A 24,981-nucleotide genomic window follows, 5' to 3' on the forward strand; every position below is an offset into this window, starting at 1 on the left:
ACAAGGGTTCCTTTTTCTCCACAACCTCACCAACACCTGTTGTTTCTTGTGTTCTTGAGTTTAGCCATTCTGACAGATGTTAAGTTTTGATTTGCATTTCCCTGATGGTAAGTGATTATGAGCATTTTTTCAAGTATCTGTCACTCATCTGTATGTCTTCTTTGAAGAAATGTCTGTTTATATCTTCTGCCCATTTTTTCCATTGTATTATTGGGTTTTGGGTGTTGAGTTGTGGAAGTTCTTTATATATTTCAGATACTAACCCTCTATCGGACATGTCATTTGCAAGTATCTTCTCCCATTCAGTAGGCTGCTTTTTAGTTTTGTTGATTATTTCCTTTGCTGTGCAGAAGCTTTTTATTTTGATGGAGTCCCAATAGTTTACTTTTGCTTTTGAGGCAAGGGGACCTATCTAGAAAAAAAGTTGCTGCACTCAGTGTCAGAGAAATTACTGCCTGTGCTGTCTTCTAGGATTTTTATCGTTTCTGGTCTCATATTTAGATCTTTCATCCATTTTGAGTCTATTTTTGTGTGTGGTGTAAGGAAATGGTCCAGTTTCATTCTTCTGCATGTGACTGTCCAATTTTCCCAACACCATTTGTTGAAGAGATTGTCTTTTTCCCGTTGCATAGTCTTTTCTGCTTTGTTGAAGATTAATTGACCATACAATTGTGGGTTTATTTCTGGATTTTCTACTGTGTTCCGTAAATCCATATGTCTATTTTTGTGCCAATATCATACTGTTTTGATTGCTATAGCTTTGTAATATAACTTGATGTCTGGAATTGTGACGCCTCCAGCTTTGCTTTTGCTTTTCAAGACTGCTTTGGCTATTCAAGTCTTTTGTGGTTCCACACAAATTTTAGGATTGTTTGTTCCATTTTTGTGAAAAATGCCATTGGTATTTGGATAGGGATTGCATTAAATGTGTAGACTGCTTTGGGTAGTAGAGACATTTTAACAATATTTGTTCTTCCAATCCATGAGCGTGGAATGTCCTTCCATTTCTTTGTGTTGTCTTCAACAGGTCTTTGACCTCTTTGGTTAGGTTTATTTCTAGGTGTCTTACTATTTTTGGTGCAATTTTAAATGTGATGGTTTTCTTAATTTCTCTTTCTGCTGCTACATTATGGTACAAAGAAATGCAACAGATTTCTGTAGATTGATTTTGAGCAGGGAACTTTTTTAATGTATTAAAGTTTTTAACAAAAAACAAAACAGAAAACAAACCTTCAGCAAACGTACTTGGGAGTGAAATGTTAAAAGTTTTCTCTTTGAGATCAGGAACAAGACAGGGAGGGCAGCCCTGGGATGATGCAGCATTCTATTTCTTGACCTGGGTAATAAATTCATATGTTTACATATGAATACATATGTAACATATTAACTTTACAATAACATATTGACTTCCTCATTTTATGTACAATCTAGAATACGTGTTATAGAAAAAAAGAAATACTTGGAAATGAACAAAAGGCTGATTAAGACTATCACTAAAGCTCAGCAAGTCTGTAGGTCCTAATTTTTCCCCCATTATGATTAATTTCAAACCAATTAATATTTATTGGGCCTACCTGGCAACATGAATTATTAACCTTAAAGATGTTACAGCCTATCATCCAGTGACTTCATTATCTGTGAACCCATCTTAAGGAAAAAGGCCAAGATAAAAAGAAATCCATAATGTGCTAAGATGTTCATCACACATGAAAATAAAATGGAAAACAACTAAATAACCAACTACAGAGAGTAGTTAAGAAAAATAATTCTTGGGGTGCCTGGGTGGCTCAGTGGGTTAAAGTCTCTGCCTTCAGCCCAGGTCATGATCTCAGGGTCCTGGGATTGAGCCCTGCATCGGGCTCTCTGCTCACCAGGGAGCCTGCTTCCTCCTCTCTCTCTGCCTGCCTCTTTGCCTACTTGTTATCTCTGTCTGTCAAATAAATAAAATCTTAAATTAATTAATGAATTAAAAGAAAAGAAAAGAAAAATAATTCTTACAATAGGATTATTATACAGTCAATAAAAGTAAGATTTACAAAGGAGTCTAAGAAATGTACATAACCTAATGTTTTTTTAAATTGGAAATATACACACACAAACATGCATACTACAACTAACGGGGGATATGTCTTAGGCACGGAAAAAAGACAAAATGAGACGGAGGGAGAGAGGGGTTGGGGGAGACAAAAGCTATACTGGTTTTCTTATATGATGAGCTTTTGCATATTATCTGTACTTCTTATATTATTTCTTGAATTTCCTATAATGACTATATAAAGCTTTAATAATGGGGCATATAAGAACTGAAGAAGGGGCGCCTGGGTGGCTCAGTGGGTTAAGGCCTCTGCCTTCGGCTCAGGTCATGATCCCAGGGTCCTGGGATTGAGCCCCACATCAGGCTCTCTGCTCAGCAGGGAGCCTGCTTTCTTTTCTCTCTGCCTGCTTCTCTGCCTACTTGTGATCTCTGTCTGTCAAATGAATAAATAAAATCTTAAAAAAAAAAAAAACTGAAGAAAATAATCACAAACCTAGGTATCTTATATTAATTACTTCAAAATATAACTAAAATCTCAATTTTTATCTCACTATGATTTTATTCAGGTAAACTATTTTCTAATGGTTAAACTGTATAAGTCTATAATTTGCTAATTATTTATAATAATTTCTAATTATACTTAGTGTTCTAAATCATATAACCATAAAAATAGTAAAAATTCAATCTCCAAAGATATTTCATCTCCAGTTTTCTGGCTAAGATTCTAAACCAGTTTGCTCCTTAACAGCTAAAAGAGAAAATGATCTATAAACAGGTTTCAAGCAATCATTTCTGCTTTGACATAAATTTATTTATGACATAAATTTTGTATTTGTAAAAGCAAAATACCTGTCAGTCTCTCAACAAAAGATTATTATGGCTCCTCACTTTCTGGTGCAACCATTTTCAACCTCAGTTTTGCCAGTATTCTGGTATTTTCTGACCAGTTATGAGGTATGTCTTAAGTAATCTGTTATCAATCATAAAGTATAGATGTGTTTAATGCTTATCATTAGAAATAATAATAAACTGAAGCAAACGTAAGATCATCCCTATAGGACTTAAGATAGTTTGCATTCTAGTACACTTTAATGAGAGGAAAAGAATACAGTAGAGGTAAATCTTACATCTTGGGAATTCCACATTCACTTATTCAATACTTTCTGAGCATCTATTTGAGGCCAGGCACTGTGCAAACAACAGAAACAGAACTGAAAACTATTATTTAGTTACAGGGTTAAGCATAACTGTCATTTTACAATTTAAAGCTTTTAATAGACTAACCCAATCCTACTTTTCACTACTTGTCAGCACAAACTTTTTCCCCCTAGTTCTCTGATGTTCTTTTAAAATATTCTAGCCTTCCCTCCTGCCAAACCTCTGCTCAAGCTGCTCCCCAGCCTAAGTGCTTTTTGTTCATTCACCAGCACCTGTAGAACGCTCACTACATGCTAGGCACTGTGCTTGGAATTAGAAAGGACTTTTCTATTTTTTGAAGCCCGGGTTGAGTCCCACTTCTTTCTCAAAGAATTACTCATTATCCTCGCCATATTCTGAATGCTGTAACTACTATCTAACACGGTGACTTCCAACCTTTAATGTAAGAAACCATTTTTAATATCAAGATGTTTCACGAATCTTATTCTCACTCCTCAGATGATCTCATCTGGTCCCATAGCCCTAAATTCCATCTACACACTGATAACTTCCAAACATATACCTCCAGCTTCACCTCTCCCTTGAACTCCTAATAGATACGCCTATTCAAGGTCTTTAAAGATTTTATTTTTTTATTTTGAGAGAGAGAGCGAGGGAGAGTGCGAGTGCAAGTGAGGGAGGGGCATAGGGAGAGAATCTCAAGCAGACTCCAGGCTGAGTGTGGAGCCCGACATGGGGTTTGATCTCATGAAACTGAGATCATGACCTGACTGAGCCAGTCAGGTGCCTTTCTACTTCCTAAGTATATCACAAATCTGACAACTTCTTTGCTCCCCGATCACTACTACCTTCTCCAAGCAGCACATTTCCAACCCAGATTATTGTAAGATTTTCCTAACTGGTTTTCCTGCTTCCATTCCTGCCTTTAATTTTCAACATGAGTCGGAGTAATCCTCCAAAACAAAACCAAACCAAAAACCAGGTCAAATCTGGATATTACCATGCTTAAAACACTATAATGATTTCCATTTCACTCAGAGTAAAATGGAATCTTTAAATGACCTTCAAGGCCCTATTTGATCTAGCCTCTGCCTATCCTACCAACTGTCCTACCACACTCTCCCCTTCACTCACTCTGCATCAGCCACACTAGCCTCCCTGTTGTTCTTCCAACATGCCAAAACACTTCCATTTCAGAAGATGCTGCTCCCTCTACCTGAACATTTTCCCTCAGATAGCTCTTAGCTTACTCCCATCACTTCCTTCAGGTCTCTCAGTTCAAAGGGCCTCTCAAAAAGCCCTTTCCTCACCAATCTATCTAAAGTAGCATCCTGGGGCACCTGGGTGGCTCAGTGGGTTAAAGCCTCTGCCTTTGGCTCAGGTCATGATCCCAGGGTGTTGGGATCCAGCCCCGCATCAGGCTCTCTGCTCAGCAGGGAACCTGCTTCCTCCTTTCTCTCTGCCTGCCTCACAGCCTACTTGTGATCCCTGTCTGTCAAGTAAATAAATAAAATCTTAAATAAATAAATAAAGTAGCGTCCTGTTACTCCTTATCCATTGAATCTCTTTTATTTATGTCAAAGCCTATTAACTACTCTGTGTGTGTGTGTGTGTATGTGTGTGTGTGTTCATATGGATGTTTATTGTCGTATTCCCTAACCAATATTTACGCTCAGAGAGAGCACAGGCTCGGTTTTGTTCACCATTATTGCCACATTATGTGCACACAGGAGACCCTCAAGAATATTTATTGGATGAATGATGGCAATTGCTTTTAATTTTGTTGAGAAAATAATGAAAAATACAATACTAGAATTCAGTAAGGCTTTCAAATGAGTTTACACTCTATTAATCACAAAAGCATTATATATGCTTTGGTGGTAGAAGGAGTACAATGTATGTAATTCAGGGTTCAATAACAACTAAGGAATGGGGCCCTCTTACAATTCTCTATCCCTTCCCACATCCTTCCTATGTCATTCATTAATTCTTTCCATAAATGGTTACTGTGTACCTCTTAGCCAGAGTATTCTAGACATTAAGAATACAAAAATAATTAAGACAAGGTAATGCCTTGAGACATATAAAAATAATACTTACAGAATATGACATATACTAGAGATAAAAATATAGATTATAAAATTGTAGCACAACAGGGGAAGTAACTGACATTTTAGGGGTAGGGTTTAGGGAAAGTTTTAGTAGTGATGATACTCAACAAATACTCACAAAATCAAGTAACAGAAGGTATTCTTCAGTTTACTTTACATGTGAAATTAGGGTTTTAAGTCTTAAAGTGCTACAGTAATTTGCTACCATGAGATAAGCTAGCCTCAGAATGAAACCAAAACAAGGGGAATGACAGAGCTGAACAGATCACAGAGAAACTGAGCCAAGTCCTTGATGATTTCAGGCTAGATAAAGCCTTAGATAAAGTTCAGCTACAAGATCTAATCACTCCCTCTATTGTTTAAGCAGTCTGAATTTGGTTTTCTGTCACTTGCAAAATAAGAACACAAATGAATGTCTAGGAATTCTTTCAAAAAGCAAAGCATTTGCTTATTTCAAGATGTAGGGCCACCACTGGCATTTCTGAAGGGATGAATCTTGTTTTGTGGGAGACATCACAGGACTTTTAGTTTATGGGATTTCGACCCACTAATTCTCAGTAGGCCCTTACAACCAGTGTGACAACCAAAAATGTCCCTATATATTTTCCAAGTGCCTAAGGGAAAAAACAAATCTATCTCCTAATGGTTTTATATGTGCCCATTTCTCTCAGTGGTTCCACTAGGTACACATAAATGTACTTAACATCATCCTTAGGAGTAACTGGGTGATGGACAATAAGGAGGGCATGTGATGTAATGAGTGCTGGGTATTACATAAGACTGATGAATTAGGGCGCCTGGGTGGCTCAGTCGTTAAGCTTCTGCCTTCAGCTTCAGTCATGATCCCAGGGTCCTGGGATCAAGCTCCACATCAGGGTCCCTGCTCAGTGGGGAGCCTGCTACTCCCTCTACCACTCCCCCTGCTTGTGTTCCCTCTCTCAATGCGTCTCTCTCTGTCAAATAGATAAATAAATAAAGACTGATGTATCATTGAACTCTACCTCTGAAACTAATAATATATGTTAATTAATTGAATTTAATTTTTTTAAAGGATTTTTATTTATTTATTTGACAGATAGAGATCACAAGCAGGCAGAGAGGCAGGCAGAGAGAGAAGGCTCTCTGCTGAGCAGAGATCAGGGGCTCGATCCCAGGACCCTGGGATCATGACCTGAGCCGAAGGCAGAGGCTTTAACCCACTGAGCCACCCAGGCGCTCCCTGAATTTATTTTTTAAAAAAAGAAAAGAAAAACATCAACCTTAGAAGAACAGGGATGTATCACTGAAATGTCTTAATTTTACATAATCCAATTTTAATCAGTGATTTACGACTACCTCAGTGTTTGGCCAAAATCCTATACATAGCTTATTATCAACTGTTGGGGTAAGCAGTGCTGTAAGTTTGCTCCTACTATTGGAAAATTCTTATTTATTTAAACTTACTTCTCCACAAAATACTGTAGAGACATGTCACTGATATTATTGGTCACCTTCCCCTGAGCCATTCACCTAACTTCCTCCTACACTGAAATGCCAGATAATGGTTTTTCCAGCCCCCTTGATAGTAGGACATGAACATGCCAGCATGACATCTGACATAGGGCTTCTATGAAAGGTTTATTTGCCTAATCAAGAGACTGGAGGGCAAACTTCCTACAATCTTTGGTGGCTATGTTAAACTGTGATGTCTGGAGCAAAAAGAGTAATGTGCAGCAGTAGGAGGATGAACCTAAGCGCAAAGATCAGCACACTAAGGATAAGGATGAAGAGCACCTCAACCCTTGATATAAGGTCATTGTCACTGACTGACCAGCAATCTCCCAACTCTGGGCTTCTTTTTATGTGAAATACTGTTTACTGTTGGTCAGTGTTATGTAACCTGAGGCCAAACAAATATAAGATATATTCAAGATCTGACAGCTGCTGAAAGTGGGAAAACCAAGATGACTGCAGGGTTAGAGTGGCTGGCTGGGAGAAAGGTGTTCACAAAAGAGAAATTAGAAGGAAGAGAAACATATACACACATGCACATGTAAACACACAAGGTGAGGGTAGGTGCATTAAAATCAAATCCCATGTGATTCTGTTTGGTATGAGGTAAGCTTATGATAGCACATCTAAGATAGAGATATACAGCAAGCAATGTGGGAAGTCAAGTTACAGAATGGAGAAACATCCACACAAAAATGACGATTAATATCATTAAAAACAGGATACAACCACCAAGAGAACACAGTGAAAAGCACAGAGATCCTTGAGTACACTGGTTACCTCCTATCATTTTAGATGAGGTTCATCCACTGGTTAGGCCAAGTAGAGTAATTCCACTCCTCTTGACAAAGATACTATGACCAACTTGGCAGCAAGACCTTCTCCATTTGTTCAATCAGAATAGAGGTTAGGACTTTTGGGAAAAGGCTAGAAGAGAATCCTTCTCTCTCCCTTTGGAAATAAAGAAGGCTATCACACGAACATTGGTGATAGCCATTTTTTTTTTCTTACTAGGAGGGAAGACAGTCTGAGCATAAAACACAACCAGGAGGACAAAGTTGACATAGTAGCAGAAAAATGGAACTTCAGCCCCAATGACATAAGCCTATTCTTGAAACCAATTCTATCTGTGCACATGCCAATTATATAAGTCAATACATTCTTTTTGCTTTTAAATTCAGTTTGCGGGGCACCTGGGTGGCTCAGTGGGTTAAAGCCTCTGCCTTCAGCTCGGGTCATGATCCCGGGGTCCTGGGATCGAGCCCCGCATCGGGCTCTCCGCTCCGTGGAGAGCCTGCTTTCTCCTCTCTCTCTGCCTGCCTCTCTGTCTACTTGTGATCTCTGTCAAGTGAATAAATAAAATCTTTAAAAAAAAAAATAAATAAATAAATAAATAAATTCAGTTTGCATCTTAACTAATGCAGGAACTGCTATGTTTTGAGGGAAGTAGTGCAGGAAATGTGAAAAAATTTTCAGAGACATAAGAGAATCAGGATACAATGTAGAAGAACCAAGAAATCAGATAATCTTATTCCTGTATAGTATATTTCACAAATGATCTTAGGAAACCAAGGATAACTGAGGAAAGACCATTAGATTTGGTGATTAGGAAGTCATAGGTGACTTTTAAAGTAGTACTCTGACTACAGAGTGCAAAGAAAGAATAATTAATATTTATTAGGAACTCCATAATGTACCAAACACTTGGGTGGACATTTAACATGTGTTAAACTCCTTCAATTATGACTCTGTAAGCAAGTTTAACATTCTGTTTTATAGATAAAGAATAGAGTGAGTAGTAACTTGCCCACAGCCACATAGCCACTAAGTGGTTTTAATAGACTTCAAACCCAGATTTATCTGGCTCAAAAGTCAATGTTTTTCCTACTACACCAGGCTTCTGGAATTAAAGAATAAAAATACAATGGCACAGCAGGCTCAAAATTCAGACTGGCTTCACTGAGTTGCACACAGTACTGTATTTGGCAGCCTTGACACAGAAGCATATGTATAGGCTAGAGAGGGAGAGACTGAAGGAGTGATAAAGGACAGTTCTACAGAAAGACAGGGAGGGATGATTGTGGACACATCTGGAGGGGACTACTCTTGATAGCTTGTTTGGAGGTTCTAGCAGGGGAGCACAGCTACTCGTATACCCTTGACCGAAGAACAGTCCTCTCCTCTATCCGGGAAGGTCGTCCTCTTCGACCGAGCGTGCAGCTTCGGGAGGGAGGCACGTGGAGTGGTGAGGGAAGAAGGGGACACCTGCCTAGCCAGCCAGATCAGCCGAATCAACCCTGGCGATCAATGGGGTGACAGATGTCACAGCCAGATCGCCCTCACATCCATGGAGGGGACTACTCTTGAAAAAGGGGAAGGACATTTCTTCCTCTGAGACAGGAGTAAATAAGAAAATTATACTGAGGATAGAAAAGAATATACCTCAGACAGTTGACATTTTTCTCAGGAAAGGAAGAGATCAAGTTATTTGCTATAAAAACCTTCAGGAAATGAGACAGTAAGGAACACAATCAGCACTAAAGACCCAGCAGAGAGCAGAGCACCAACTGGTATGAAAACCAACCAATATCCACACACAACTTGTCTCTTGTAGCCTTCAGGGGCTCAGGGGTCAAAATGAAAGAGCTAGTGATGAGGCTCATTCTGGATTGGGGACTAGAAAGGTATATCTACAGAAAAGAAAGCATGCTGGGGCATCATTAGTAAAAACTGATGACTGTGGGATCCTGGTTTAGAGAGGCAAATGAAATCAGCAGTAGGCTAATGGGTTAGATGAACAGAGAGACAAAGAGGGATTCATAAAGACAGTGTGTGAGAAGGAGAAAACAGGTTCCCTAAGAGAGGAAGAGTAAGAGATTTTAATAACAGTTTGTAATCAGGGATGTGTTTTGACACAATCCTTCAAATTATTTTGCCAGAGGTAGAGAGCCATTGACTGGAGCTCAGCAGTTCTACTATCCCTTCAGCCAAAAGCACAGAACTGAGATAACCCCCTCTAAAAACGTACAGCCCTTGATTGTAGAAAAATGAAGGCTAAAAACAAACGCATGAACTAGCCCATACAGGAATCAAACATAAAAATATCTCCCATTTTTTTTAACTAAACAATTTTATCTCTAAATTTAAGAAATTAAAAAAATTTTTAAAGAAGGAAATTCATTAAGAGGTCTAAGTCTACAGCAAAGGGAAAGAGATTATGTGTCAGGAGGCAGAATAAAAAGTAAACAAATCTGTCAGGCCAATTATACAACCCACATATTAAAGATTGTTAGTACGGAATTCCAATAGGGCAAGGATAGTCTGTGTTTAGTAACTTGGGAGGGCACCTAGCATAGCTTCAACAAAATGGTACTACTCAATTTAATGTTAATAAAATAGTCCACCCATTTGCAATCTCAAAGGAGAAGCTATCAATTATATCTATAATCTCATTTTTACAATTTTGGGGTTCTTGAGAAATTATCGAACTACTTCTCTCTCCCTTTGGAAGTAAATGACAAAGGCTATCACATGAACGTTCCTGATAGCCATCTTTTTACTAGGAGGGAAGCTAGTCCTAGCATGAAGCCCAAACAGAAGGACAGAGTTCAGGTAACTGCAGAAAGACAGAAAATATGGGAAAAACAGCCATGGCAACTTCCTCCACTACCATTTCAATCCTGCAGTTTGCCCTTATAAACTCTGGCAAGATACCCGGTTATTTAGGACAGTTTCTTACACCATTAATTTTGAGTACCCTTGCCCCAGTAATGAAGGAGGGAGAACTGAGACTGGCACAGCCTAAATTTTGCAGAAAACACCAAGTCCTACAGCGACTGTTAAGTAGTAGAAACAATCGAGAATCCAAGAAATTTGAGAAGTTTTTAGTTTAAAAAGCTTTTCTCCATTTTAGTTCTTCCTAAATAAAACAAAGAGCTTGTGCAATACGGGTTTCTAAAGCTACGCTGGGCAATTTAAGCGAACACTGAATAAAAGAATAAATCATTTAACCTTTCCTGTGCTATTACATATCTTACAATCACAAAGCCTTCTTTTTTAAAACGAACACTTCCCAATTCTTTCACTAGATCTAGAAAACGTAAGCCCCCGCCTTTAAAGGTTGGAGGCCAAAGATTTACTACAGTTAGAGATTAATTTTCATGAACAATCATTTGCATCACAGGCACCATTCTCTACTTTGCAAGAGTTCAATGGGCCAAGGAGTCTCCAACTCTTCAAACCACCCGTTTCCTGGGGACTTGATTCCCTCATCAAGGTGAAGCTTTTTCTTTGTAAGTCTACATACGAGGCTACCGGGTATTCTTCCCAATCAAACTTTTAAAGGAAGCAAGAGGGTCAAAACCAGGAAGATGGGGAGGCGACTAAAATAGGAGGGGCAACGACCCACCCACCTAAAGCAAAGGAGAGACCGCTTGGAGGGGTGAAGCTTCACCAGGAGCCAGGAAAGGTGTGGAGGGCAGCAGGCGTCGCGACCCCCACCCACTGTGTGAGAATGGAGAGCCTGCAAAGCCAGGGTCCAACTGGAGGCCTGAAAGGCGGCACAGGGCGGGGAGAGGGTGGGACGTGGAGACAAGAGAGCTGCAGAATCCGGCCGAGCACCACTAGGGTCTGGAGCAACGGCGAGGCAAAGACACCAAAGCTTGCGCTTCACTCACCTGCCAGACGCTCGCCCCGCGGCCAGAAGTACGGACGCCGCCTGGGCGCTTCCTCTCCTGCGGGACACAGCCGCTGCCGGAGCTCCAGGACCCGAGAGTAGAGGGTGGTGCAGAAGCAGGCAAAGCGCCGACCGGACCCGAGCCCAGAGAGGCGTACATAGGGAGCGCCGGGGGTCCGGGAAGGCAACTCGGTGCTCCACCTTCCTCAGCAGTAACTAACAACGCCTCCCGGGAACAGCATCGTGCCAGCCTCGGCCCGCTGCTCCCGGGCCTTCGCCCGCAGCTCCCCCCAGCAGCGGCCGGGTTTCCGGCGGCCACACTCCGCCCCCTTGCTACTTGGCCTCCGCCATCTTGTTGGAGGCGGGAAGAATGCAGCGCGCATGCGTGCGTGGGGATCGCCGGCGTCCTCCAGCCCCGCAAGGAGGGGCTGGGATGCGCAGTCGCTTTGCCGCAGCGCTCAGATCCCTAGGTTCTTCGTGGTCCTGGCCCTTGCGGGCTTGGTACTTGGGATGCGGAATCTCGGTCGCCAGACCTACTCGCCTTTCTTTGACTGGTTAGCGGCCCAATTAATAAAACCCTTCTACACACCCACAGTTATTCAGCAAACACCTATCTAGCGCCTACAGTGTGAAGCGTTCTAGGCTATGCGCTGATGATGGATTGATAAAACCTGGTTCCAGCCCTAACGGAGCTCATAATCTAGCGAAAAAGACGAAGATGAACGAGTAATTCTCATTCTTGTTTTGTAGCTACGTACCACCTCCTCTCTCTCACCTACCCCCATTTTAATTCAAAGCATACCCATTCTGGGAAGTCCTCGTTTGTCTCACACAGTTTTACCTGTTCTTTACCTTTAATTACCTCTCTAGCTTAATTCCATTCTACATTAATTCAACAAATAATATTTGAGTTTCTATTGTCCTAGGCTCCAGTAGTAAGAAATATAAATTCATGGAACTTACATTCTAGTGGGAAAGAATGGACAATAGAAGACAAATCACAGAATTAACGTTTGACAGTGATAAGGGATGGGAAGAGAGCGAACCACCAAAAGATGAAGGAGAGTGAAGGGCGGTAATTGGCAGTCTCTCTCTGGAGATGACATCTGATCTGAGGCTGACCACAGGGGCCAGGAGCCAAGAGAAGATCTGGGTCAGAGACATCCAGGCAGAAGAAAGAGCAAAAGCAGTGTCCTGAGATGGGAATGAGACCAGGAGGTAAGAGGGACAAAGAGAATAGGTGGCATGGACAGTGGGAGGAGATGAGGTCAGGGGTCAAATTAGGTAGGGCATTGAAGCCATGGTAGGAGTTGGATTTTACCACAAGGGCCCTGTCTACCTTGTTGACACTGTCACAACTGCTTTCCAAATACTAATAACTTCCTGACTGCCTATGCTTTGCATGTGTTGATCCCACAGTCTTGAAGATCCTTACTGTTGTTCTTTAAACGTCTAGCTTGTCATCTTTCAGGTTTCAGTGTAACTGTCAGCTCAGAAAGGCCATATCCTCCTAAACTACCTCTCACTCCTGCTCTCCAATTAGTTTCCAATATTGCACCTGATCATTTCTTCCATGGCACTCCACATTTTTGTTTTGCTATTTCACCCATCCCCACCCACCTCTCTGGCAACCTAGTTTGTTTTCTGTATTTAAGAATCTGGGTTTGGGAGGTGCCTGGGTGGCTTCATCCGTTAAGCATCCAACTCTTGATTTCGGCTCAGGTCATGATCTCAGGGTGGTGGGATCAAGCCCCAACTGAGTCCCATATCACGCTCTGTGCTCAGTGTGGAGCCTGCTTAAAATTATCTTGCTTCCTCTCCTTCTCTGCTCATGAGCAGGCTCGCTATCTTTCTCTCTCTAAAAGAAAAAAAAATCTGTTTTTTTTTGTTTTTGTTTTTGTTTTTGTTTTTTTTTAGTTTGTCTCTTTTTTTCTTTGTTTAACTGTTTTGTTTCTTAAATTCTACATGAGTGAAATCATGTGGTATTTGTCTCTAACTTCCTTACCAGGTCCATCCATGTTGTTGCAAAGGGCAAGATCTCATTCTTTTTTTTTTTAATAGCTGAATTATATTCCATTTTATATATATCTCACACCTTTAGCTATTCACTCTATGGAGGAACATTTGGGCTGCTTCCATATCTTGGCTATTGTAAATAATGCTGCAATAAACATAAGGGTGCATATATTTTTTCAAAATAGCATTTTTGCTTTCTTGAGGTAAATACCCAGTAGTGGAATTACTGGGTCACATGGTGGTAATTCTATTTTTAATTTTTTGAGGAACCTCTATGCTATTTTCACAGTGGCTGCACCAGTTTGCATTACCACCAATAGTGCAAGGGTTTCCTATATCTCCACATCCTTGACAACACTTCTTATCTCTTGTCCTTTTGATTTTAGTCATTCTGACAGGTATGAAGTGCTATACCATTATGGTTTGGATTTGCATTTCCCTGATGATTAGTGATGTTGACCATCTTTTCATGTGTCTGTTGGGCATCTGTATGTTTGTGTTGGGAAAAAATGTGTATTCAGGTCCTCTCCTCATTTTTTATATGGATTATTTGTGGGTTTTTGCTTTTGAAGTGCTTAAGTTCTTTATATATTTTTAATATTAGCCCCTTATTGGATATATCATTTGCAAATATCTTCTCTCATTCAGTAGGTTGCTTTCTCATTTTGTTGGTGGTTCCCTTCACTGTGACAAGCCCTTTCTTTTGATATAGCTTAATTTGTCTTTGTTTCCCTTGCCTGAGAAGACATATCTAGAAAAATGTTTTTACAGCTGATGTTAAAGAAATCACTGTCTAGGTTTCCTTCTAGGATTTTTATGGTTTCAGGTCTCACATTTAAGTCTTCAATCCGTTTTGAGTTTATTTTTGTGGATAGTGTAAAAAGGTGGTCCAGTTTCATTCTTTTGCATGTAGCTCTCCAGTTTTCCCAGCACCATTTGTTGAAGAGCCTATCTTTTTTCCCTGTTGTATATTCTTGTCCCCTTTGATGTAGACTAATTGACCATTTTTGGGTTTATTTCTCTCTCACTTCTGTTTCATTGATCTATGTGTCCGTTGTTTTGGTGCCAGTACCTTACTGTTTTGATTACTACAGCTTTGTAGTATAACTTGAAATCTGGAATTGTGATACCTCCAACTTGTTGTTCTTTCTCAAAATTGCTTTGGGTATACAGGGTCTTTAGTGGTTCCATACATATTTTAGTATTATTTATTCTAGTTCTGTGACGAATGTTGTTGGTATTTTGATAAGGATTGCATGAAATATGTAGATTGCTCTGGATAGTATGGACATTTTAACAATACTTGTTCTTCCAACCAATGAGCATGGAAAATCTTTCCATATGTTTGTATCATCTTCAGTTTCTTTTCTCAGTTTTTTATTGTGTTTGGAGTATGAGTCTTTTACCTCCTTGATAAGTTTATTCCTAAGTATTCTATTATTTTGGGTATAATTGTAAAGTGATTGTGTTCTTAATTTCTCTTTCTGCTACTTCATTAATAGTGTATAGAAATGTGACAGATACCTGTATATTAATTTTGCATCCTGTGACTTTACTGAATTCATTTATCAACTCTAGGAGGTTTTAGGTGGAATCTTCAGGGTTTTCTGTATGTAGTATTATGTCATCTGCACATAGTGAAAGTTTTACTTCTTCCCTACCAATGTGGATGTCTTTTATTTTTGTTGTTGTTTCCTGAGTGCTATTGCTAGGACTTCCAGGACTGTGTTGAATAGAAGTAGTGAGAGTTTACTCCTTGAAACATACAGCCTTCCAGAACTGAATCAGGAAGAAATAGAAAACTTGAACAGATCAATTACCAGCAATGAAATTGAATCAATAATGAAAAATCTCCCAAAAAACAAAAGTCCAGGACCAGATGGCTTCACAGGTAAATTCTATCAAACATTTAAAGAAGAATTAATACCTATTCTTCTCAAACTATTCCGAAAAATAGAGAAGGAAGGAAAGCTTCCAAATTCATTCTAAAAGGCTAGCATTACTCTGATACCAAAATCAGATAGACACTACAAAAAAACCCACAAAACTACAGACCAATATCTCTGATGAACATAGATGCAAAAAATCCTCAACAAAATATTAGCAAACCAAATCCAACAATACATTAAAAAGAAAAAATCATTCATCATGATCAAGTGGGATTTATTCCAAGATGTAAGGATGGTTCAATACTCACAAATCAATCAGTGTGATATATCATATTTACAAGAGAAAAGCTAAAAGCCATGTGATCATCTCAACAAAGGCAAAAAAAAGCATTTGAAAAAATACACGATTCATTCATGATACAAATCCTCATTAGAGTAGGTCTAGAGGGAACATACCTCAATATAATAAAGGCCATATATGAAAAACCCACAGCTAACATCTCCTCGATGGTGAAAAGCTGAGAGCTTTTCCTCCAAAATCAGGAATAAGACAAAGATGTCCACTCTCACCACTTCTATTCAACATATTGTTAAATTATATATTCACTGTCCCACTAAAGTGTGAACTCCATGAGGCGTGACAATGTTCTGTTTACCCATGAACTCCCTGGGCCTAGCACCACGCCTGGCATGGGTGGTCACTCAATAAATGTCCGCTGTAGGGCACCTGGGTGGCTCAGTGGGTTGGGCCTCTGCCTTCTGCTCCGGTCGTGCTCTCGGGGTCCTGGGATCGAGCCCCACATCAGGCTCCTTGCTCAGCGGGGAGCCTGCTTCTCCCTCTCCCTCTGTCTGCATACTTGTAATCTCTATCTCTCTGTCAAATAAATAAATAAAATATTTTAAAAAATTAATAAATGTCCGCTGAATTGATGAAAGTTTGTTAGCACTTAGGTAGTCAGTGGCATTCAACATTGCTTTTCACTTGGCGGTTTTTAAAATGAAACGCAAGTCATTTCCTATTTCTATGTCTCCTCGACTAGATTTACAGATAGGAACTTTAAGGGGTGGGGGAGAAAGAATAAGATGGAGAAGAGTAAGTGATGGTGGGGCAGTGGGCAGATTGTACTGCATATGTTTGCAGGACTGGGGAAAGGAAGGCTTCAATTTAATGGAGTGCCTATTTTATGTGCTGTGCACTATGCTGGGTACTTAATCCTCACCACAGCCCTGCTAGGTAGCAACCCTCATTTTGATAAATAGAAAAACCCAGAGATTAAGTCACTTGCCCAAAGTCACATATTAAGAGAGAGTACTGACCCTAAAGCCCATGCTCTGGCCATCTAGAGAAATTGGATTTGGAGCTGAAACTATCTGGTGATTTGCCTCTATCATTAGCATGCTTTCCTCAGAGACGGCAGCTACTGCCATTTACAAATCCTGGTAATATTGCTATTCTCGTAGGTTCTCCACAAAGGGCCTGATTGGAAATTGCTGTCATTATTTTCTTTTCGACTGGAGCAGAGCTCATTTTACCATTTCCTTTTCATGTTTTTTTAGAGATTTATTTTTCTTTTTATTAATAAGCTCTATATGTTTCATCAAAGGAAAAAGAGAGAGAGAGAGATACCAGAAAAATGGGTGCATATCCTAACTGCTAGCTGCATCCCCTTGGTTAGGCTTGTTTCTGTACGGCTATCTCTCTCTTCTAGGTCCCAAGTAATACTTTAGACATCAAAGACAGTTCTCTGGCAAAGAATGACAGGCTCACCCCAACAATCACTTATCCCATTTACTCATCAGAATTATACACCATCATTTTCCTCTAAACAGGATAGCTGCCTCAGGAGAGCTGGGGAGAACTACAGGAAAGGATGGCGTTGCTATCTTACATCTGGGGCCATTCAGTCCTCGTATGAGGGAAGTAATAGACTATAACTCATGACAATAGACACTTGTCAACTGAACCCAGCAGGTCCATATGCAAGCCCAGTAGTAGGTGGGAATACATACCTGAAAAGACTCTCTCACCATCCACCTCGCTGTAGTGTAGTTCTTCCTTGGAGTAAATCCCAGAAACAAGACGATGTCTTCAGTTTCTGTGGTATTCTCTCCTCTTATGGTGACCATCTGCTATGGGTTGAACATGCTCTCCCCAACCCCACAAAAAAAAGGATATGTTGAAGTCCTAACCTCCAGTATTAAAGAATATGAACTTATTTGGGAATAGGGTCATTGCATATGTTATTAATTAAGTTAAAATGAGGTAATAATAGAATAGAATGGACCCCAAACCCAATAGCTAGTGTCCTCATAAGAAGATTGCCATATGAAGGAAGAGACGCACAGGGAGAAAGTTGTGTGGTGACAAAGGTGGAACTGGACAGCTAGCTGGCAAACCACCAGAATTTAGGAAAAGGCCAGCAAGAATTTCCCTACAGGATGGGGTGCCTGGGTGGCTCAGTCGGTTAAACATCTACCTTCAGCTAAGGCCATGATCCCGGAGTCCCGGGATCGAGCCCCACGTAAGGCTTCCTGTTCAGTGGGGAACCTGCTTCTCCCTCTGTTTGTCACTCTACCTGCTTGTGCTCTCTCCTCCGGAATAAATGACAAAAATCTTCAAGGAAAAAAAAAAAAAAAAGAATTTCCCTACAAGTTTCAGAGGGAGGGTGGCCCTGCGCCTTGACTTCAGACTAATGGCCTCCAGCCCTGTGACAATTAACTTCCACTGTTTTAAGCCACCGGGTTCATGGCACTTTGTTAAAGCAGCGCTAGAAATGAATACATTATCTTATGTATATGGCGGGGGCCCCAAATACAAGGAAGGGGTGGGAGGGGCAGTGAGGTCTGGGCTACTGTCCCAATTTGGCAGCAGACCAGCAGCAAGACCTGAGGCTAGTCACTCCACCCCACTGAGCAAGCTTCCTCATCCGTGTGAACAGGGATAATCACAACTGCTGAGTCTACCTCAGAGATCTGCAGTGATAACTACCAAGTCTTCCACCAGAGATGCTATGACAAAGTTGGCCTGACAGCTATGGAGAACCAACAATGTAAGAGACAGTGCGACTGCCATGGGGAATTTCACACTCTGGCTGAAAGATCCTTTCCTATATAAGATAACCAGCACAGGCCAAGGGCCAAGTGTGTGCTTTGGACCTGATTCCCTATTGATATCAAAAGGAGGAAGGATCGCTGTGGACTGGGGTAGAGAAGAAAGCCTTCATAAAGGACCTTAGCCAAAAAGGGATTGATTAGAAGAATACTGGATATCTGCAGGGTGTTCCGGAACAATACTGGACATTATGCCCAGAAGTAGTCCCAAGAAACCACCCCTGCAGCCACTGTGAGGTACAGAACCACCAACAGCATTTGCCCTTGACACTGGCTGATGCCATTCCCACCTGGAAACTAGATATAGTCTCTATTGTTGCCACTACTCTCAACAGAACAAGAAGGGTCACTGTGACTTAACCACACTTGCTTTCAGTCCCAAGCCTAGGGGCAAATGATTGACACAGCCCAGTCATATGTTAACAGTCTAGCTCGATGCTGTTGAAATGTAGAAATACAGAAATAGAAATGTAATGCAAGCCTCATATATAATCCTAAATTTCCTAGTAGCCGCATCAATAAAATCATAGAAAGAAATGAAATTATTTTAATAATATGTTTTATTGAACCCAATATATCTAAAATATTATCATTTCAACATGTGACACTAGTTGCATTTCAAGGGTTCAATAGCTATGTGGCCAGTGGCTATCATATTTGATAGTATAGCTTTAATAGGGAGCCCAGCAAAATAAGTGTTCGGACTTGTGATTTCCACAGTGAGACGTGGGTTCTGCTTCAGAAGGAAGGCCATTTCCCTAACACAGGAAGGGGGTTCAGGGGCAATCTTGTGGATGAAAGATACACTTGAATGAAAACCAAGACTGGATTATAGGGAAAAAATGAAGGACTCAATTTTAATGTGTAGTGACTGGGAGCCACTGATGGTTTCTGAACTGGGGAAGTACTTTGAAAAGTTTAAGAGGGGCTCCTGGGTGGCTCAGTAGGTTAAAGCCTCTGCCTTCAGCTCAGGTCATGATTCCAGGGTCCTGGAACTGAGCCCCGCATCGGGCTCTCTGCTCAGCAGGGAGCCTGCTTCCTCCTCTCTCTCTCTCTCTCTGCTTGCCTCTCCCCCTACTTGAGATCTCTGTCTGTCAAATGAATAAATAAAATCTTTTAAAAAAGAAAAAAGAAAGAAAAGTTTAAGAAAGTTACCACACAGATGTAGATGTAACTTTAAGAACACTAGAATTGGGGATGCCTGGGTGGCTCAGTCGGTTAAGCCACTGCCTTTGGCTCAGGTCATGATCCCAGGGTCCTGGAATCTAGTCCCGCATGGGGCTCCTTGCTTGGCAGGGAGCCTGCTTCTCTTTCTGCCTCTGCCTGCCCCTCTGCCCGCCACTCTGCCTGCTTGTGTGCGTGCGCTCTCTCTCTCTCCCTCTGACAAATAAATAAATAAATAAAATCTAAAAAAAAAAAAGGACACTAGAATTGGAATTAGGAGTCCCAGATTTTAGTTACGCTTTTTTTTTTTTTTTTTTTAAAGAGGCAGGTGGGGAGAGAGAGAGAGAGAGAGAGAGAGGAGGAAGCAGGCTCCCCGCTGAGCAGAGAGCCCGATGCGGGTCTTGATCCCAGGCCCCTGAGATCATGACCTGAGCCGAAGCAGTGGCCTTAACCCACTGAGCCACCCAGGTGCCCCTTAGTTACACTTTCTATCTGTGAAGTCTTAGGCAAGCTGCCTCTATGAATCTTCTCACATTCAGAAATGGGGATGATGATATCTATCTCTCAGGCTTGTGAGGATTCAGTGAAATAATGTATGTGAAATGCACAACAGCTAGCAAGCACTCAATAAATATTACTTGAATCTGAATGAATCTGAATATCTAGTTGGAGATTTAGATAAACAGTAAGGAGGTTGAACTATTTCCCCAAAGCCAAGAGGAATACTCTAGAATAAAAGCTAGAAATATGTATTTCAGATATTTCAATTCTGCCTCAGTTTGGACCAGTTAAAATATGTACTTGTTTCAACGAACAAAAGAAAAAAAAGAGACAAACTAAGAAACAGACTTTTAACTCTGGAGAATAAACTGATGGTTATCAGAGGGGAGGTCAGTAGGGGGATGGGTGAAATAGGTTAAGGGGATTAAGAGTACACTTAACCATGATGAGCACTGAGTCATGTACAGAATTGCTGAATCACTACATTGGACACCTAAAGTAACTTAGCACCATATGTTAACGATACTGAATGAAAATTAAGAACTTAAATAAAAATATGTACTTGTTTCCTCAGTAGCCCATTTCTTCCTTATAGCCATTACTGGCCATTTCTGGCTAGGGGCAGTCTCTCCTTCTATGGTCCAGAGTTCTCCTTTGGGTAATATGACAAACAGATTGTTGGACTCATGCCTCAGCCTCTTCATAGGGTACATACATGAGGGCAGAGGCCACATCTCATTCATCTTTGTGTTTTTGTTTTTTTTTTTTTTAAGGTGTATTTGCTTATTTGAGAGAGAGAGTGGGGGGAGTGGCAGAGGGAGAGGGAGAGATAGAATCTCAAGCAGATTCTCCGCTGAGTATGGAGCCTGATGTAGGGCTGGATCCTACGTCCCTGAGATCATGACCTAAGCTGAAATCAAGAACCTGATACTTAAGTGACTGAGCCACCCAGGTGCCCCTCATTCATCTTTGTATATCTCCCCCCATATTTTCTTGACCTGGAAGCATCCAAACAGACAAGATCAGAAAAATTTGGTACTTTTCTTTAAGATTTTATTTTTAAGTAATCTCTACACCCAACATAGGGCTCGAACCCACAACCTTGAGATCAAGAGTCACACATATTCCACCAACTGAGCCAGACAGAAATTTGATAATTTTAGAAATTGGATAATGGGTACTATGAATACTCATTATTACTATTCTCATTACTTTTAGGTTTGTTTGGAAATTCTCATTATAAAAAGTTTTTTAAAAATCCAAGAAATTTCTGCTTTAAGACAGTGGAACAAGCTTATTTCTTTCTGTATCCCACTAAAATGCCCGCAGTAGGGCTTAATTTTCTATGAAACTAGTGGAGGTTAAACTTCAAGGGCCCCCGCTTGCACAGGTCTTTTTCAAGGTCCCAGAAGGTGCCTTAGCAATATGTTCACATATTTGTAAGTTTTTCTAAAATCTGCAGAAGCAATATATTTCAATTGTATTGGTTAAGGTCATTGTCTCTTCTGATTTCCACTCTGGCACAGTTTTCCTTGTGTCAGGTAGCATTAGAGTGGCTGTAGTCATTTTTGGGATCCAGCTAAGGAGAAGTTGAATTTCAGATACAATTTGTTCGAATTACAAGCTATTACTAATGACAAGTTGTCAAGCTGAAAAAAAAAACCAACCCATCAGTAATAACAATTTTTTTGATCAATGATGCTTGAAGAAAGACTGAATTATCTTTCTGTTCAATCTATATAAATTTGATAGAATAAAATCATTATCATATGAAAAGCCAGACCAAAAAAACCCAAAATGCAGAGGAAAAGTATATTAGTATAGTAGGCATAAACTCTGTGTATGTATGTGTGTGTGTATGGTATAGACATTAGTATTTTAATAGCATTATATGGTTACAGATGGTAGCTACACTTGTAGGGAACATAGCACAGTGTACAGAGTTGTTGAATCACTATGCTGAACACCTGAAACTAATATAACATTGTGTATCAACTACAATAAAAAAAAATTGTCAGGTGGGGGAGGGGGAGCCTGGGTAGCTCAGTCTGTTGAGCATCTGACTCTTGATTTCAGTTCAGGTCTTGATCTCAGGGTGGTTAGTTCAAGTCCTGCATGGAACCCACTTAAAAAAAAAAGTATGTTGAGCAATAGAATAATAAATACATTATATTGTTCTTTGATTTTGTAATGCTTATGGATTTTGTATCAGCATTCCAAGACTTGTAATTTGTTGTGATTTATTTCCTCATTCTAATAAATATTCATTTTTCTTACCTAAGTCTGTTTTCAAATTTTATATTTTTTCTCCTAAACATGGCTCCAAAATGGATCTTTCATAAAACATGGATCTCTGATATCATAATCATGCACTTTGACATTGTTAGATTTTTGTTACATTGTTAGATTGTTACATTGCTACATTGTTACATTTTCTAACTAAGAGTTAGAAAATGAGTGAAGATATAGAAGACCTGAACCAACACAACCAACCAACGGGATCTAATTGACATTTATAGAACACTCCATCCACAAGGGCAGAATTTCTTTTTTGAGTGTTGGTTAATAGACCACATGCAGGGGTGCCTGGGTGACTCAGTGGGTTAAGCCTCTGCCTTCGGCTCAGGTCATGATCTCAGGGTCCTGGGACTGAGCCCCGCATCGGCTCTCTGCTCAGCAGGAATCCTGCTTCCCCCTCTCTCTCTGCCTGCCTCTCTGCCTACTTGTGATCTCTCTCTCTGTCAAATAAATAAATAAAATCTTAAAAAAAAAACTTATTAAAAAAAATGGACCACATGCTGGGCCAGAAAGCAAACGTTAACAAATTTAAAAGAACTGAAATCATACAAAGTAGGTTTATAGACCATTATGAAATCAAGTTAGAAATCAATGAGAGAAAGGCCACAGGAAAATTAAACAAACAACACACTTTAAAATCATACCTGGTCAAAGAGGAAGTCTCAAAGGAAATTTAAAAACACACAGAACTTGGGTGCCTGGGTGGCTCAGTTGATTAAGTATCTGCCTTCGGCTCAGGTCACAGTCTTAGGGTTCTGGGATTGAACCCCACATCAGGCTCCCTGCTCAGTGGAGAATTTGCTTGTCCCTCTGCTCCTCCCCCAACTTGTGCTCTCTCTCTCAAATACATAAATAAAATCTTAAAAAAAAAAAAACAAACATACAGAACCGAGTAAAATTAAAATACCAAAATTTGTGGCTTGTAGCTAAAGTAGTGTCAGGAAGGAAATTTATGCATTATGTGATTACCTCAGGAAAGAGGGAAAGATCATGTTAGAAAAAGTCTCAAGTCTGTAACGTCAAGAAACCAGAGAAAATAAGAGCAAAAGAAACCCAAAGCAAGTAGAATGAAGGAAATGATACAGATAAGAGCAGAAATAAATGAAATTGGAAAGGAAAACATTTTTTAAAAAACCACAAAAAGCTAGCTAATAGCTTCTAGCAAGACTGACAGAAAGAAACAAATGAACAATATCAGTAACGAAATGGTATATCATCACAGTACCACAACCTTTAAAGGAATAATAAGGGAAAACAGAGACCTTTAAACTTACGAATTCAACAACTTAGAAGGAATGGACCAACTCTTCAAAAACTACAAGCAACCAAAGCTCAGAGAAGAGGAAATAGACTCATTCTATAGCCATTAGTGAAATTGAATTTGTCATTAAAATTCCCTGGAAAAAAGAAATGGAGAATTCTATAAAATCATTTGAGAAGCATTAACACCAATTCTATACAATCTCTTGCAGAGAACAGAAGAGGAGGAAATATTTCTCTAGTTAACTCTGTAAGGCCAGCATTACTCTGATACGAAAACTAGAAAAAGACGGTACAATAAAGAAAACTACAGATCAACATCTCTCATAAATGTAGATGCAAATATCATCAACAAAATATTAGCAAATCAAATCCAACAATTAAAAAATACCTTTTAATTACATTTTTATTTGGATTTTTAAATAAATTTTATATTAAAAATAATGCATGACCAAGCAGGATTTGTTCCAGGTATGCATGGCGGGTTCAACATTCAAAAATCAATTCATATAAATCTATATTATAATTTACATGTCAATAGTCTAAAGAAGCAAAATCATATGATCGTATCAACTGATGCAGAAAAGCATTTGAAAAGACCCAAACCCCACACCTACTCATGACAAAACCTGCATCTTCTGCCATGCCAAAAAATGCTCATAGAAGGGAATACATCCATGAACATTGAGAATAGGAGAGTGTTCCATGAATTGAGGAGAGATTTTGACAAATATCTAGAAGGCAGAAAGTGATGGAAGAAATAAGGTGGAGGAGACACTCCACTCCAGAATGGAAATTGAGGAAGACCATCTTCGCAGCAGAAGTGGCTGCTAGTGCTTCTTGGAGAAGTCCAGTAAAGACTGGGGTTAGCAAGTCAGGTAGGGAAACAGGAATGGGATATGGAGTGTTGTCAACACTGGGGTTCCCTAACCGTTTTCATGTCATGGCACACATGGAAAATAAGAATATGTGTCAAGGAACTGTTTTAAGGAAATGACTTTCAGACTCCCAAATTCCATATGGCCTGACTCTAAAACTGAATTGCCCAAAGCAGCTTTCCTGAGTCAAAGTGATTCTCCTTTCTCATCTCTCGTGTCCCAATAGCTTTCCACCACATCACCAAGAAAAGCATTCTTCAGTGATTTATCACCCTGGATCCCAAGCAAAGGAATAGTTTAACATTAACCAGTGCCTTATAAATGTCCCCTCGTCCATCTCATTATGCAAATTAAGACACTGATTTCTAATACATTTTACTTTTCGTGCTAATAA

At 40.0% G+C, this 24,981-nt stretch overlaps 1 protein-coding gene across 1 annotated transcript in view; it reads right to left on the minus strand.

Annotated features, from left to right (window-relative positions):
- APC (APC regulator of WNT signaling pathway) overlaps positions 1–11,711 on the minus strand; it is a 137,370-nt gene extending 125,659 nt beyond the window's left edge. The window contains exon 1 of the mRNA XM_080803914.1: positions 11,472–11,711. Coding sequence (XP_080660040.1) covers positions 11,472–11,630 — 159 coding nt within the window. The 5' untranslated portion in view covers positions 11,631–11,711. The remainder of the gene's footprint in view (positions 1–11,471) is intronic.
- Positions 11,712–24,981: the final 13,270 nt, after the last annotated feature.

The sequence above is a fragment of the Martes martes genome (genome assembly GCF_963455335.1).
Source record: "Martes martes genome assembly, chromosome: 5".
NCBI classification, from domain to species: domain Eukaryota; kingdom Metazoa; phylum Chordata; class Mammalia; order Carnivora; family Mustelidae; genus Martes; species Martes martes.